Source organism: Phlebotomus papatasi, unplaced genomic scaffold (assembly GCF_024763615.1).
Source record: "Phlebotomus papatasi isolate M1 unplaced genomic scaffold, Ppap_2.1 HiC_scaffold_421, whole genome shotgun sequence".
NCBI classification, from domain to species: Eukaryota; Metazoa; Arthropoda; class Insecta; order Diptera; family Psychodidae; genus Phlebotomus; species Phlebotomus papatasi.
In genome coordinates this window covers 1,234-19,000 of record NW_026604625.1, presented here as the reverse complement: position 1 = coordinate 19,000, position 17,767 = coordinate 1,234, and the positions used below count along the sequence as shown (strand labels likewise).

At 35.9% G+C, this 17,767-nt stretch overlaps 2 protein-coding genes across 2 annotated transcripts; one reads left to right on the top strand and one right to left on the bottom strand.

Annotated features, from left to right (window-relative positions):
* Positions 1–449: 449 nt before the first annotated feature.
* Positions 450–11,398, bottom strand: LOC129809190 (BRCA2-interacting transcriptional repressor EMSY-like). The gene is made up of 4 exons (XM_055859005.1): positions 11,210–11,398; positions 10,676–11,073; positions 9,074–10,604; positions 450–947 (listed from the first exon to the last, which is right to left on the bottom strand). Exons 1-4 carry the CDS (start codon positions 11,268–11,270, stop codon positions 898–900), a joined length of 2,040 nt encoding a protein of 679 aa, XP_055714980.1. The 5' UTR covers positions 11,271–11,398; the 3' UTR covers positions 450–897.
* A 3,696-nt stretch (positions 11,399–15,094) lies between these two features.
* LOC129809191 (uncharacterized protein KIAA2013 homolog) lies at positions 15,095–17,287 on the top strand. The gene has a single exon (XM_055859006.1). The coding sequence runs from the start codon at positions 15,225–15,227 to the stop codon at positions 17,103–17,105; it is 1,881 nt and encodes a 626-aa protein (XP_055714981.1). The 5' UTR covers positions 15,095–15,224; the 3' UTR covers positions 17,106–17,287.
* The last annotated feature ends 480 nt before the right edge of the window (positions 17,288–17,767 follow it).

Below are 17,767 nucleotides of genomic sequence, written 5' to 3'. Positions count from 1 at the left end.
CACTGATCAAATTGGAATGTTTTGCTTTACGGGAATGGATCAGGCACAGTGTGAGCGAATTATCAAGGACTACAGTGTCTATTTGACCAAGGATGGACGTATCTCAATGTCTGGAGTGAATTCAAAGAATGTCCAGTATCTTGCAGAGTCCATTCATGCTGTCACAAAGTGAAGCATCATCTGATATCTCGTGCACTTTTTGTTGCAATTCCAATGCTGAGCATTTAAAAAAAAAGAAAAAAAATCTTCCAACAGGGTAAAATCTTCCTTTGCTCAAAAACTTCTTTGAGACACACGTGACTTTTGGTCACTGCGAAATTTGCCAATTTTCTACACTTTTTTCTTGATCATTCTCACCTTTGTATATTCTTTTCCTTTTATGTAGAAATTTTGCAAGAAAATAATCCATTTGAAAAAAAAGAAAATAGCAAATGAATAAAAGAAAAACCTTACACGATAAAAAGATACAATTTTTTTTTCTTCATCAATTTGAGGAAAGCAGACAAAAATTCAACTTTCTACAGTCATTATATACACTTTCTAATATCTCAAAATTCTTTTCTCCAACTTCATTACAATTCTTTTTTTTTGTACAGATAAAAATTTCACGTGAAACAAAAAAAAGGTAAAGTATAATAAAATTTTTGTTAGGAGAAATTCTCATAGCAACATATTCAATTTTCTTTTACTTGATAAAACATTCATAGTTATTTGAAATATTATTCATATTTTTATGAAACAAATTTGCGCTTCTTAAAATGTCTTCTATATTACTAAAGGGATGAATTTGTTTTAGGGGGGGTTGTTGTTTGATGTTGAATTTATTCACATGAGCAAAGTTTTTGTTTTTTTTTTTTTGTATTTTCCAATTTACCTCGCATGAAAATGATGATAATTCTATTTTATGCCACTGCACTCCTGCTCCCTCATTGCAATTTCATTAGATTCTGCAAAAAAAAGAAAGAGGAAATTAGTGATAAAAGTTTCTGTCAAATTCACGAGTGAAAGTAGAGAAAACTTCCTATTCTCTTAGGCGATTTTCTGATTTGAATAGAAATTTAGCAATGAACAGCACCAATTATCTCGTACAAAGCACCGTTTTCCCCTTATCCGAGACACTTTACGCTCTCCACAAGAGAAAAGCGATAAAAATTCATAATTTTGCCCTTTGACACTAGAAACACAGTTTTCATTGGATTTGTTTGTCGTGAAGAATTGAACTTCAGTCTAAAGATCACGAAACATTTGGGACGAAGTTAATATAATTTAAGTAGGGTCTATCATTGTCCATGAGCGTGATAAAGAGTCTAGGAATAGACTTTGGGCTTCTTAATCAATTTGAAAAAAAAAAATTAACTAATAAACTCCCCAAATAACTTGGCAGATAATTACTGATGGAGAGATAATTCACAATCGCCAGATTAAACTCTTATCTTACTCTGATTACTCTAATGATGTTTTTGAATTACAACTTTTTGTTTTAACCCTTTCTACGAAAACGTCGTTTTCTATTTTCTACGAAACACGGTTTTACCTTTATTTTTAAAATCTTTTCTTTATGTGCAAAAATTCAGTCAGCTTTTAGTATCGGACACTTTTATTGTTTCTGTAAATTCCATAAATTTTTAAGTTTTCTCATTTCCAGAACTATTACAAATCAAAAAAAACAAAAAAAGCCAGTGATAAGCCCAGATAAGCTTATGGTAGCTGAGATTCTTTACAGGCGACCTCGAAATGCGTGCAACTCGGGGTATTTGCAACTCGAAATGCGTGAAAATTCGATTGTGAATTGAATTTTCGGGGTAAAGAATCGCGTCGAGCCAATTTTATCCATTTAGATGGGGAGGAACCATTTGCACGACGCGATTCTTTACCCCCAAAATTCAATTCACGATCGAATTTTCACGAATTCCGAGTTGCAAACACCCCGAGTTCCAAGCACTCCGAAGTTGACTGTAAAGAATCTCAACTACCATAAGCTTATCTGGACTTATCACTGGTCATTTTCTATGTTTTTAATAAATTTCACAGATAGCCCTTTTCTGGAAATTTGAGTTATTTATTGGACTAGCTATTAATATAATATTATATTAGACCAAATTAATTTAAAATACTTCATAGAAGTAATTGTTTGAAGCTTGAATTGTCCATAGTAGCACGTTTAGAGTAAATGTTCCAAATTCCGGCCAGCTTGCAATTTCGGCCACCTTTTTTGTTCCTCGAATTTCCATGAATTTTTAGTTTATACTCTAGAGATTATACAATGAAAAAGAATAACTAAAAATGTAGCTTCAACAAACGAGATGACGTGAAAAAGTTATTAGAAGAATTCCCGAAGGGCAAGGAACTATGAGAATGAAGGTGGCCGAAATAGGGCACCAAAGCTATGTCTATATTTTTATTCATTTTAAAATATAATTAAAAATGATTTTAGAGTAAATAAAGACGGTAAACTCTTTACAAGGTTCCAAGCAGCACTCTTACAAAAGAAAGAATAAAAAAAATCAATTTGAATTTAAAATATTATATTTCAAACTTGAGACTTTGACGCTTGCATGCAACTATGCCGAAATTTGGCTCACTTACCCTACCTCTATTCAAAAAAAAAAAAAAATAGATAATTTTGTAGTCAATCGGGTAGTCTTTGAAACATTGTTCCCACTTAATTTATTTGATCGCGATCCAAATTATTTCTGACAAAGAAATGGAATAAAAATATAAAATGATAAACGTTGTAGATGAGGCTCAACTAACATGAAGAATTCGCTAAGTTCTCCCGAAATCTTGCAGAAAATCTGAACTTGGGATGTATTTATGACAAAACCGGATGAAAGTCGCTTCAGGAATCTTCGTGTAGAGTGCCTTTTTTTGCCTCTACTGCTAGAAATTTATCTACATTACAGGTAAGTGGCATAAGATAATTACCTTTTTTAACCCTCTTTAAGGCCTCAATATAAAGTTGTTCTGAATTAGGTTATTTTGTCTTACTGAGAGAATTCATTTTTGTTGTTTTTATTTTTATCAAAATATACTCCCATTATGCCCATAGCACACATTTTAGATCAGGAAAACTTTATGAAATCAAAATTCACATCTCATTCTTTCTGATACATTTTCCATCTATTGCTATTCCATTCTTGCGCACTCATCTTCCTCTTCTTTTAAACATCACAACAAATTCAATTTGAGTCACTCGAATTTTGAGTAAGAAAAAATGAGACAGAAATATATTAAAAAAAAAACAATTTTCCTGATATACAGTTCCTCAAATTTGAACATTTGGGTGGTATAGATGACATTTCTCACTCCTCAAATTTTGAACAATATTTTCAAAAACGTAACGGAATTCATATGGAGTTCACTTTCCCTAAATTAAGATAAATAACTTTAGAGAATATCAATGTAATTTATTGTGAAATAAATGGAATTTGTTGTGGAAGTTACTCTTTTGTGTTACTCTGTTGTGGAAAGTTAAAATACGATAATATTGAGAAAAGACCAAATAAAAATGGTTCTAATTCATACTCCACGCAAAACTTTCTCCACATAACCTCAAATTTAACATTTTGAACTAAACCGTCGTTCAAATTTGAGGAACTCGACTGTAAAATGTGTGCCGAATATACAATAATCGAAATTGGATATAAATTCTTTAGCTCCGACACACCCTTTAGATCAGAAAAATTTCAGGAAGTTGAAATTCGGAACCCTGTCTCCATCACATGTTTTGCATATGATTATCTCATTCTTTCGCATACCAAATCCGAATGATCTAAATTGAATTTGGAGTGAATATTAAGAGAAGAAGAGTGCGAGAGAATGAGATACATGCAAAACATGTGAGAAAAAGAGATCCGAATTTTGACTTCATGAATTTTTTCCTGATCTAAAAGCTGTGCCGGAGCAATTTAAGACAGAAACGACGTTCTATGAATATCTCCCTTTAGCCGATCGGCCGCAAAGCTTCACAGTAACAGAAAAATCCATGGAATTTTCCTCCTATTTTTCTGCGTGAGTTTCCGGGGAAATAAACGCTAATATTTCGCTTGGCATTCTGCGGAGTTAGCTTCTTTTCGCGTGGATTTCCTTGAAAAAGAAATCCGAAGTATTTTCTTGGAATTATCTAAGAGCATTCCATTGAAACAAAATTTCCATTGAATATTCCGAGTATATTTTCCCTGGAGGTTAATGTACAAGACGAGGTTTCGGGATAGACTAAACTGATTTATTCATGCCATAGGCTTATATACAATACTGATTGGGAAGCCTGGACCTGTACCACTCTTGTTCATCATATTCATCATTTAACAATATATATGGGGGAAAGGCTCATAATTTTGTCCAGTTTCTTATTTTTGACACTTTGAGGATAAAATTGGACGCTAAAAATAAATTGATTAAAATGATGGATTTTTATTCCAATATTTGATGAATAATGAATTCTATCTAAATATTTGTTCTTTTTGGAAGATTTTAACACTAAATACGTTAAATTTTGAATATGATTTGAGTTAAAATTGCTTTGTTGAAAATTCAGTGTGAGCAATTCCTTACGAGAAATATGACAGAACTTTGTGTTTACTTCAGTCAATGCCTAACGCAGAATAATTTTTGTTTAGTAAACATGTTTTTGACATTTCAAAAAGAGTGAGTGAGATCTAGATCTAGTCATCTTGCTCTCATAGACATTTTGAAAACATGTTTACAAAACAAAAGTTATTGTGCGCTGGTCATTATTTAGCTGTGGTGAAGTACTAACAATGTTTCTCCGCTTTTTTTGAGTGATATTATTGAATATTCATTGAATATTGTGTTGATTCACGTTAATAGTGATTTGTACATTTGACCTGAAGTGAGATTTGCCTTGTGAATTAGATTTTTCGTGTGAAAAATGGGAAATTTTTTAAGACATTTACCAGTGAGGTGATACTCCTTATTTTGGCCAGATGTTTTTCTCACGAAATTTCGTGAAGTCTCAGCTTTTGGAATGACTAGACTAGGTTGAACAAATGCCTGGTGAAAAAAGGAGCAAAAAAGGCTCCCGGAAAGGCCAGGGAATGAGCGAATCCGCACGTACTTGGAGTACCGAAGTCAACTCACTTTAATGAATGATATGGGAAGCTTCCGGGCTTCTTGTGACATTCTACGTTTTTCTTACATGACCAGGAAGAGGACTTGGCAAAATTGGTTCATGAAATGAAGAACAATGGGCATCCTCTTGAGGCGGATTAGCTGTCCAAATTTACAGCCAAGTTGTCCAAATTAATAATCAAGTTGTCCAAAATAAGAGCCAAATTTGCCTCTACATATCAATTCATTTTTAAACGTATTAAAACTAATTTTAGTAAAAATAAGACGATAAATAACTTGCTAAGTTTGTAAACAACCCTTCTGAAAAGAGAGTAACAAATAAAGTCAATTAGTATCGAAAATATCGCACTTCAAACTTGGAACTTCGATGCTTATAAGCAGACTGGGCAAAATTATGAGCTCTTACCCTATAAGAGGTAAACGCGAAAAAACCGCAATTATTTTCGCCCTAACGCTATAATTCTTGCGAGCTATACATACTCAAATGAACGATATGGTAGCAATATTTTTAACTAAGAGTAGAACAACTGAGTGTTCGTTTGATAGATGAATACTCTCCAAGTTCCAAGTTGCCAATTGGCACTTATAGTCCATTTATTTGTGGATGTTTTCTTTGTGGAAATTCTCTATGAAAATTCCACGCCATTTTTAATCAATTTTAGGAATCATTTTGAAGAAAAATATTTTAAAAAATCCACTGGAAAAGTCGTGGAATTCCGTAATATTAAACCACGGAAGCCTCTAAGGCCGTTGAATGGAAATTTCCACGGAGAATTTCGTGGAAATAAAGAGGATTTTTTCCGAATTTTTAAAGCGCTGACTGCCGATTATACGCTAATAATCCATAGGAAAAGCCGTGGAAATATTCGTCAGAGAAAAGTCTATGGAAACTCGCGGACATTTCTTATTAGATGGTCCTATACAGAGTTCCGCAAAAGTCCATCACTGAGAGAAATCCGAAAAAATTAAAATAATATTCCTGAAATGTTTATTTTACCCTGCATTATTGATCTGAAATCAGTGTAAATATTATGCTTTTTAGGTGCACTAGGAGTTAAACTTACCCTTTTTCATGTTAATTTCACCCTTAAAAAGGTGTAAAATTAACACTAATAAATGTTGATATATTTTTACACCTAAAAAGTATTAAAATTATAAGGAAAAAAAGTTAATCGCACCCCCATTTTTTTCTCAGTGATGGAACACTAGGAAGAAATTTAGCGTCAAATTCCATCTCGGAAGCTTACGCGGATTTTGAGCAGTAAAAAATCCAGGGAATTCCACGCGGATTTTTAGCGGTAAAATCAGCGAACATGGCAGAAAAGGTTGCTGAAAATCCAGTGAAATCGCTGCGGCCGTTGGTGGCTATAGGGATTTCCGTTTACCTTTTAGCCAAGACACTACCCAGCGAGCACCAAATGCTAAGCTTTTTCAAATCAGCTGAAAACATATATTTTTTCAGCTGAGCTCTGCTGACCTCGAAGTTACACTAGCGATCGCAGTGGCAATTAGTCAAAGTTATTCATTTTCCCCAATCGAGTGAGAGACTTTAATGCACTTGGTTTTTGTCTTTGCTGAGTTGAGTAGAAGCTAAGGTTAACCTTTTCCATTATTACAATTTTATGATTCTTACAATAACCACATTTGACATTAAAAAATAAAGCAAAAAATTTAAAATTCACAAAAATTTTAAAAAATCATATTTATAATATATTTTGAATAATATGTATTCTTAAACCTTTTCCGACCAATAAATTTAATTTTTTGTCTAATTTTATCAAAAAATATTGTGAATTCATTTATAAAAAAATATACTACACCTAAATTAAAATTGCATTGCCAAGAATTCTTGTCCGCTGTGATTTTAGAAAATTAATAATCCAAGAAATTCTTTGGAATTCTCAAGATATTTTGATATTTAATGAATTCTAAATTCCAGAAATATTGAAAAAACTTCGGAACCTAATGGAAATACCAAGAAGATCAAGAATATATAGAATTTAGAGCCTCTATAATTTTAATTTAATGGTATACACGGTCTACTCAAAATTGTTTGAAATGATTTCCAACAAATTAACATATTTTCCTGACTTTAAAGGTATTTAAAAACTCTCTTCTAAAAAATATAAATGCATATCATTTTAATTTAAAAAATGAATCATCAAATTGAATAAATTTTTCATTTAAAAAAGAATACGTACAGTATTAAAAAAAACGATAATTGTTGGTTTGTTATTTTACCACGATAATAAAAGTAGTTTTTTGCGTAAAAATGCGCTTTAGAAAATTTATAATCGAAAATTTATAAATAGAAAAGTGCAGCATATACATTATGCATATGCATCGTGCACGGATCATACATTTATTTCACTTGTAAAATATAAAACATTTTATAACATAAAAAAATATATATTTTCCGCATTTGCCGCAACAAACAAAAACGCTTTAATGTAAATTTTTCAACTTAAATTGTGATAAAACAATTATATTTTATTTTGTAGTATCCATAGAAATTTTTTTGTAGTATTTTTAAAGGCATTATTGAACTCATTAACTCTTTCCGGACCGCAGCATATACTGTAAGCCAATTTCACTTTTTTTTTAAATCAAAAATATCTTTGCTCAGAAATTAATTGCGGTCCTACAAAAAAATATTTTACATTTAGACATCCTTATAGTTTGTAATCATTCACAAGAATAGGATTTTTATCAGTTCTGAATAATTAAAAAAAAACATTGTTTTCCACAAAGTATTCATATCCTGCTTTGTGTACTCAGAGTCCCAAAAGAGGCGAAAGAGTTAAGTAGGGGAGTCACAACTTTTAAATGGATTTTTTTAAATGCATCTGCAACTTTATTTACCATAAAAAAGTTAAAAAAGTAGAAAAATCCTGTTTCAAGATCAATTACAATAGTTGTGACCGACTGTGAGTATAATACATCAATGGCTGTTCCAGGAAAGATGCCAATATTTAATTGCGAAAATTGTGGAAAATATGCTTTTTGCAAAAGAAAAAACATATTTTTCATAAATAATGAATAATTTTATAACCCCCGACTGAATATTTGCTCAGAAAAAAATATTTTTTTTCTCGGGAAAATAATGACGCAATTCACTAAAAAATGCAACATTTCTGGTCGGGAGTATGTTTAATACTCTTATTTGACCATTCTCTATAGGCAGCATACCGCAGCATAATTCCTATAATAATATAAGTAATAAAAATCGTGATTATAATATCCCCTAAGTTGATAAATAATTTCAGGGGAAATTCCAAGTCCATTTTGACATTTTGAGAGAAAAAGAAAAAAATGAAAGAGAAAATTTGCTGCTAAATGCTTCCTGGCGCCATCTACCGGCAGTATTTAGTTCTGCCATCATCCACTGCGAGCGCTAAACAGTGCCATTTTTATGTATTTGCTTAGCACTTTTTGTTCGAGAGCTGCTGATTGGCCAGCAGACCGATTCAGCAAAAAAATGCTGAAAATCCTATTTTATTCTGCTAACTGTGCTCGCTGGGTATTGAACCTGTTGGAGTATCAAACTTTGAATGTTCTATGGGCCCAAGAATTCTTTTATTACAAAATTCTCTAAAAAGTCCCAGGTAAAAATCCTACAAACGTCTTGGGTTCAAGGCAATTGTTGTCCATCTATATAATGACATTATTTCATTTTCATTTCGAAAACAAAAACTGCTGCAAAAAATCGCCTACATTTCGGGTACATTGACACTTACTTGATAACTTTAACACTTTTTAGGTGTAAAAGTATATCAACATTTTTTTAATGTTATTTTACACCTTTTTAAGGGTAAAAGTAACATGGAAAAGGGTAGCTTTAACCCCTAATACACCTAAAAAGGGTAATATTTACACCGATTTTTGATCAATACTGCAGGGTAAAATTAACATTTCCGGAATGTTATTTTGACTTTTTCGGATTTCTCTCACTCTCAGTGTAGAACTGTAAATTAGAACTTACCTAAAATTTGTCCAGCTGTGATGAGAGTCTCAATGGAGATTTTTGGTGTGGGTCCTCCATTAACGTCTTCTGCTTGTACAAGATGCTCCTCCTCTGTCTCGTCCTCAATGTCCTCCTGCCCATTCTCATGATAATCCTCCTCAACAATGGCATCATCCACCATATCCATTGAGCTATCCTCCAGTGTCACTTCATCCTCCTCAATTTGCTCACAATCCTCCTCAATGCCCTCCGGTAGATATGTATATTCCACCTCATCTTCCTCCCCGCCACTTTTGTGCCTTGTCCTAATGTGATTGGTCTGGGTGTCGAGTTCCTCCTCCCAGTCCGTTGTCACCACCTTTTGGGGTCGCTTTGGCACACGAATTGTCCTGAGATTGGCTCTGGCATCCAGAACATCCTCACTGGCCGGTAGGATATCCACTGGAGTGTCTTCGGTGATTTGACTGGCATAACTGAGACCCTCTTCTTCCTGCACACCCTGTTCCGGCTGTATATCCAGCACCACTACATTATTCTCCAGTGGTTCCACCGTGAACATCTTCGGTGGCTCCTTGATGATCTTCAGGACATTATTGCTGGTGACTGGAGATGCTATTGTGGTGGTTTTTGGTGGTAAAACCACTGTCTGAAGGTTCTTCAGTGGTGCCACTTTAGCTTTTACCGCCGGATCATTGACAGCTTTTAGGACCATTTTACCCGATGGCCCAGTGACAATTTTAATGTTATCCGGACGCCCCTGTAGGGTCTTCAGGTGCAATCCAGCGGGGATTTTAACTTGTGTTCCGGGTGTCAGTGGAGCTGGAGTAATTTGCTGACTGATTATTTTCACTTTGGGCTTCACCACCTGCCCCGATGCCGTCGTAATGACACTCGGTGTGATTGATTTGACAATTCCCGGACTCTGCAGGACATTTGTGATTGTCGATGGGATCTTTTTGATAATATTTCCACCATTGGCTGTAATCAGTGTAGCCAGTGAATTGCTCGTGAGATTGACTTTCTTCACAGCTCCCTGGACTGTGATGGGTATTCTTGGGGCACGTTCTTCCTCTCCCCAATTCTTCAGTAGTTCTCCCGGATTCTCAACTTTCTTCACAACAGCCTTCCCGGACGTTCCCAATTGGCTGAGTTTTGTCAGATTCGTCGTGATGTCCTTTTTCGATGTGGCTATTTGGGGCATCAGCTGCACCCTTCCACCACCACCCTCCTCAATGGGGCTCTTTATCTCACTGACACTTCGTTTGAGAGTGGCAGGAATTGGCGCTGGACTGGCGTACGAATGCATAATCCGACTGGCCAAATTGCTCTTCTCGCTGTCAGACATGGGAGATTTCTTCGGGGAGGTCCACTTGAGATTTTTCAATCTCTTGGGATTTTTCTTATCGGGCATTTCTCGACGTACTTCCACTATTTCTTTACCTTTTGTGCCAAGAGGTGCCTGAACGATGCGCCTTTTGGCCACTGGACTAGTTTCCAGTGACACCAAAGATCGCTTGACATCCTTACGAGCTGCTGTCTTTGACACCAACTGCACAGATTTTTCAATTTAATCCCTTCAACAAACCGCAAAAAAAAATTCACTCTTTCAAAAACACTTACCTCATTCTCAGTAACCACTGGCACGGTGCCCGTCTGTTCCAGGGGTTTGTGCATCCTCTCGGTGTCCGATGGATATGGCAGCGTTGAATTTTGTCTAGCTCCCTCTTCAGCAGCAGCATCAGCCGCTGGCATCAAAGCCGTATGTATGGTATCCCTGGGAAAAAAGGGAAATGTCCTTCGTCCCTCCTTGCTCCATTCATGGGCTGTATTTTGCCCATAAATCTTCGTGGCCACCGTATTTAATTCTTCATCGTAAGCCACTCTTCGCACTTCGCAGCGATGCCTATCAGCAGAAATGTGCAGAATTGCTTGCAAATCCTTCAATACACCCAGCTTCTTGTCTGTCAGATGCCCCTGTGCCCGGAAGGTACTCACAACACTCGAGTATGCATCCAGTTCTACATGCCCCCAACATATGGACAAGAGGCAAAAAGGATTTGTTTTGAAAACACACAAACAAGAATTGCCTCCAAAAAATCTTTCAGCTTGTTTTGCTCTGTGGTACAAAAGCCCCCAACACTTTTTTTTACTCACCCAAATGCCTCAAACGACTCCGGCATTCATCTCGTGTCATATCCACTGTTGTCGGCCACATTGTTCACCACAATTTCTTCACATTTACATGCAATTTAGTGCAATTTTAGCCACAAAACTAGAGGAAAAACATGTTTGATTCTTTCGAGCTTTGCACTTTCAACGTCAATCCGCCATGATTTAGCGCTGCTGCCCGAGTTTTTTGAGCATTTTTCTGACACAATACCCAATAACACACTATGGACATTCGTCTCAGATGTCCGATGACAAATCCTATTTTTCTTTAGACATTTCCAAAATCTTTAAACATTTGTAAAATTTAAAATAAAAAAAAACAATGGGATATAAATGCCAAAATACTTAAATATTAAGGATATTAAGTAAGCCAATAAAATCAGTCTATAAATGTCGCTTATTTTTATTTTAATCATATGTCCTCTACACACTACAGTAGACTCTCACTCAATCGGCTCTTTTTCAATCGGGCGTCAAATTTTGTTGACAATTTTCACGTTTAATTACACTCAACCCTTCGTTATCCGGCACTTCGTTATCCGGGTGACAGCTGCCAAACACTGGCGGTTGATTATATTCAAAATTATTTTCACTAAACATGAAGTTTGTCCAGAGTGAATTAAAGTATCATTAACATTGTATCGAAGTTTTTAATAATATTGTGATAAAAAATGAAACATAAGCACACCATGAAGAAAATTCTCTTTTTCTTTGTCAGACAGAAAATAAATTCACACTGCACAAAATAGAAAAACCGTTGATCATTCAAAAAACCTAAATGTCATTTTGTCCCCCAGTCAGCCGGATAACGAGGAGTCTACTGTATGAAGCTAATTCGCTGAAATTCGCTGTAGTTCTTCCTATTTTATCGTGATTCTTTATAATTGAGCGCTTTTTGTGGAATTTACAAAGGCTTTGACGCTCAATTCTATCGCTAAACGGGATAACATTTTGCCCCATATTCCCGATTGAGAGAGAGTCTACTGTATGAGAAATTTCTTTTAAAAATACCTTTTTAAAGAAAATTTACCCTATGTAGGCAGAAACGGCGTCAAAAAAATTTTTTTTAAATAAGGGAATTTTCGTAAAAAAAATTGCCTTTTTAAAAAAAAATCTGACGTTTCTGCCTACAAGGATAGGGAAAATTTTCTTTAAAAAAAAAAACATTTTTTAAAGAAATTTCTACTAGGGGGAGGCTTTGATCGTTCGCACATACGCTACCTTCAAACACTTCATATTTCTCCCATATTCCTTTATGAATCTCACATATAGCTATATATTTTAATCGCTAGTCTTAAGTCCCACCGTTCCTGAAAAAATTGGGAGTCTAATCCTTTTTTTCCTAGTTTCAGGAAGCAAAAAATAAAAACAGATCCAAAACTGTCATTTTGCTTTGCAATACTTCAGACGATTGTGCACAATTAATATCACTTTTCTGAAAAACGACTATCACAAGGGATAGAGGGGTTATTAGGGTTCAGATTTATGTAAAAATCTTTTAGGCTAAAGAGGCACTTTTTGTGGGTGGAAGAAAATTCACAAACTTGACTCACATTCATCGATCGCACATAGAAGACATGGCTTCTCCTCGCACATTTTCCAGGAAACTTCATTTTAGATGCGATCCGTCATATTCACATCTATTGTAATCTATCGATTTAATCCACCACTAAAAAGTAAAACTTACAAACATTAAAGTTGATAAACAAGAAGTGATTTGACTCAAATGGACCGCAGTTGAGTAATTTTTAATCCATTTCGCATTTCTTTGATATAAAAATATTTTTCAAGCTTGCACAAACTGAATGTGCAATGAAAGAATCACATCTGCAATAAGCTCATACAGTTTACAACTGGTTTTTGACAATCTTTGACGTAACCTCACTATTGTGTTGTTTTGCATGACAAAGAAAAGAAATTGTCCGTGAGAAGCTGTTTTGTGAAAATTTTAGCCTTTTCACCATCACCTGCTGAAACTCAATATCAGTGCTAAATCTCGATTCCTGCAGCTGCAGGAACAGAGAAATCTTCAATGATACGCATTCAAACGTTTTTGTGCATATCCGGCTCCGTGGAAGAATGGTGAAATCTTGTGTGGTCTTTTCGCTTGAAGAGTTTTAGTCAATTTTTAGCTTTAAAAACTTATTGATTCGTGTAAATTTGGTGATATTTGGACTTTTCAAGAAAGTATTCATCAGATTCAACCGTTTCCGGCGTGAAATTCTCATAGAATCAAGCAAAAAAATGGTTTTTAGTGTCAATAAAACATCTTTCAGAAAAGTTCCAAAAAAGTGATATTAAAATGTTTTATTCCTTGTACAAACGGTTTCATCAAGTAGATTAGAGTTCCCTTTAAACAATGATGTGCAACTTTTAGTGTCCGGTGCAAAATTTACGGTGAAAATGGGGTGTTCAATGATGGCGTGAATCGTGTGCGAAGACGGAAACTTGATTGATCTATCGGACAAATCGCCATTAAATTTTCATTTTCCTCTTGAGGAAAATCTAAAGGATTTCCTGGGATTTTGTGGGGTGGGATTATGAACCTTATAAGTAAGACATTTTTTTGGCATAGTTGGAGAATCCATACGGTTTGCATGGTAGTCAGAAAAAATCACTGAACTCTTGAACATCATTTTTGTGTACGAAGGTTCAAAGGGTTCAAAGCCTCTCTCTAGTGTGTAGAGGCCATAGGAACATTCATATAATCATATAATTTCATCCCTTTCAGGATTTTGAACATTTGGGATTTTGGGTTTCGGGTTTTTGGCTGTCACCGCCCAAAAGCACGTAAAGTGAAGTTTTATATTTTTTGCCACTGGCGCTGATGTCGGTAATCTTCGTAAATTTCAATAGACCTCATGAATTTAGATAGAGAGAGTGGTCCCCCGAAATTTAGAGCTGATCCCGTAGTGTATTGACACCAATCCTCATTTTTCGAGCTGATCCCTAAGCCAATTCCTATGCCTATTTTGGGCTTTACTGAGTGTATTACTTTACTGAGTCCTTACATGAAATTTTGAGAAAATAATATTTGTTGATTGACTTCAAAAGATTTTTATGAAGAATTTTGCCCAAAATTCACACCTAGAAGCACAGCGGAAGTGCTGAAAATCATTGTATCTCTCCAAAACTTCTAAATACGTGTATTCTTATGGAGAAATATATTTTTTTGCCATTTTTTGAACACTCAAAACTTTGGGGTTCGATGTTTTTTACCTTTATGAACGATTGGGTCATATGTGACCCATGAAAATTATGAAGCTTTCTTGAAAATACCAATAAACTATAATTTTTACTTTGTTGAGAAATATTATGTATATTTATTACAATTTCTAGTCCCAAGAGGTTTTTGCTTAAAAAAAAATTAGAAATATTAAAAATATTAAAATTCAAGCACCAAATGTGAAAATTCGTCATTTTTCAGCTTAAATATTTTTTATATAGCAAATAGCTGGAGATTTGCAGAAAAAATGTCCTAGATTCCTATATCTGTCTACTTCGTGATTATGTACAAACATTAGAAAGAAATAACTTCAGGTAGTCAGGAAAAATTATTTTGTCTATGGGTCACCTCGGGTGACCCAATCGTCCTTAAAGGGTTAACTGAGGCAGCCCCAATATATTTTTGACGTAACCTTTATTAGTAAATTTTTATAAGTAAATTAGTAAACTTGGCAAATTAATTAAATTAATTAAACTTGGCAAATTAAATTAGTAAACTTGGTAATTTAGCAAATTTGGCAACTTCTAAAATTTTTCTTTGCTATAATAATTTCGAATATTTTTAAGGAAAAATTACCAGATATGTCCTACGAAAGTCCATGCTCATTTTACAAATGGAAAATATTGTTTTATTGGGTAAACTTGTGACATTTTCATTGTGGGGGTGATGTCATTGTAGATACAGCACAGCTTAGTGTGTTTTCTTTTAATTTCGGGGTGCGGATGGAAAAAAAATGATCTCGTGAGTTTATTTAGTTATAGAGTGTGAAAAACGATGAAATTCAAAGTGGACACTGCTGATTTTATGCGTCGCATGCGACGTCTTCATGATACCAACTATAACTTATCATATCGCCGGCTATTTTTCATCCTTTTGGGCATAGCTGTTATACTTCTCTATCTTGGCCCAACAATTTTCCGGTGGTTCTTTGGGGCACCTGAAGTACCTAAAGATCCTCTACTTCACTGCATGGATGACCGCTTGACACCTTTCTATGTACCATCGATGGAATTCAATGCCAATATTCGACATAATCCGGCTTTTCCACATGAAAGAAACATAATTCCCTATGTGGGAAATGGCTATTTTGGTCTGGAGATTCAGGAGGATGCTCATCTTAACATCAAGACGGGTCGTACATTAACACTACCTGTGTATTTTCATCCAATTGTGTCGGTGTCATCGAAAAATGCTGGGAATCAGGAAGCTACAGCTGTGGATTATTTATCGGGGATTGTTCATCGGTTTCAGTGCTTTGAGGATGGGTATTTTGTCAATTACAAATACTATGCTCACAGGACGATGCCAAATGTTCTTGTGCAGGAGATCCAGGTGACCAATACGAAGAATCAATTGATTGATGTGGAATTAATTCCGCCGAGAATATCGGATTGGCCAACGGCCGTTTCTCAGATTAAGCACCTCCAGCATGGTTCCAATATCATTGAGTACCAGGTTGTGACGGGTTTGGTGGAATTGAATGATCACCATGGTAAAGCTGTGACAGTTTCTGTGGTATCCAGAAATATGCCACGAACGTGGACACTGATAAAACGTGGTGTCACGAAGTTGGAACTCTTGTCCACAATTGTTTACTCTGAGCCTATTTCCATGGATATGTACCTAAAGGCACAGGTGAAGGATAAGACGGAAAAGGCAGCTATTGAGGCAATGGAGAAGGCACTCCAGCAAGCAGTTCACGATGACTCTGAAGCGGGTTACTATGGATTTCAGAGGAAGCATGTTCGTGTGTGGAATAGCCTATGGGCTACTGGCTTTGAGATTAGTACCAGCAAAGCTGAAAATTCCCTCAATGGTGATCGTATAAATGCCACAATGTACGCTGTTCTGTCTCAGGTGAGATCGTATGAATTTGAGGAGAGTGTTAATCCACAGAGAAAGTCAGAGATCTTCAATCTCCTGGCCACAGAGGCTGAAGGATGCTTTGATAGTCACCACACCCTCCAAGCTGAGACACTTTGGAGCGAAATGTCGACTCTGGAGGAACTAAATAGTGTCGCGGGTTCTTGGATGTTGACACTGGAAAAGCAGGGATGTCATAATTTGATCAGAGCTGGCGCTAGTGGCTTAATCCAAGCCATGGTGCTGAGTTTCGGTGGTTTCCGCTTCAGTAATCAACATCTGGAGATGAATATCCATCCAAAGTATCTACATCGGGAGTACAATTTCCGGCGATTGAACTATGGCAACATGACCCATGTAAATGTGTCGGTTTCCGTGAAGGATGACAACAAGGCTGTTCTCTATGTGGCTCTGGATCGCTCAGATAGGAATTACTATGCCTGCGATGCTGGCTGCCTCGATGACCCAGTTCCACTGAGTCAGACCCGAAGGCGCTTCCCCGTGAAGCTCACTGAGCCTCTTACGGCAATTCTCTACATTACAGCCGATCGTCAGCACATTGAGGAACTCCATCATGCCATTCATGTGAAAGAAGTGGTTGAGGCTCCTGCCCATGAGCATCATGTGATTGCTCTGCACAAACACGGTCACCATTTGGCTGGTCTGCCCAAAATCTTTTGGATTAGTGTGTGTGCTCTTATTGTCGTCTTCCACATCTTTCTGTGCAAGTTAATCGTGAAGGAGTACTGTGAGCCTCCGGATAAAATGCGCTATCGCTACAGAAAGCCCTGAGGAGACATTCGAGTGATAAAAAAAAAATGAGAGAGGACACAATAGTGTGCACCTCACTTTCTTTCCGTCAAGACTTTTTTTTATTAGAGATTTCTGTCCTACACGCCTCTTGTTTTATTTGAATGAGCAAGAAACCACAGCGCGATCGTTATGCTGCAATAAATAATGTATTAAAAATAAAATTCTTTGATTCCGAGATCTTTTATGGCTTCTACACATTGGGAGAAATTTTTGTCAAAAATTGCTTTTTTGAAGGAAATTCCCTGCAGCTTTGCAGGGGGAAACGTCAAATTTCTGTCAAAAACGCAATTTTTGATTGCTCCCAATGTGTAGACGCCTTTATTGTCCATTCCATCCAATTGCCAAGGAGCCGAAAGGAGGCTCAAGAGAGTGAGAGAAAAATAAGTCGTGTTAATAGGAGTTGTGTGGACTCATAAAGAGGGTACCCTCGAAAATCTCAAGTCGCTATCTCTAACCGTTTAGCCTCTGTTTGGTTACGACTATAGACGGACAAACAGATGTAACATAATTTCTCAAAAATTATCCAATTCGCGAAGATATGCAGAAAAATAAAGTGGTCCCCGGGAGGTGGATAAGCCCAGATTAATTAATGGTAACTGTGATTCTTTACAGACTTTACAGACGATGTTGAAAGTTCTTGC

Coding starts and splice junctions, on each gene's coding strand:
- LOC129809191 (XM_055859006.1), top strand. CDS start 15,225: ATGAAATTCAAAGTGGACACTGCTGATTTTATGCGTCGCATGCGACGT.
- LOC129809190 (XM_055859005.1), bottom strand. CDS start 11,270: ATGTGGCCGACAACAGTGGATATGACACGAGATGAATGCCGGAGTCGT. Junction 11,074..11,209: donor GAGTCGTTTGAGGCATTTGG/GTGAGTAAAAAA, acceptor GGGGGCATGTAG/AACTGGATGCATACTCGAGT. Junction 10,605..10,675: donor CAGTGGTTACTGAGAATGAG/GTAAGTGTTTTT, acceptor AAATCTGTGCAG/TTGGTGTCAAAGACAGCAGC.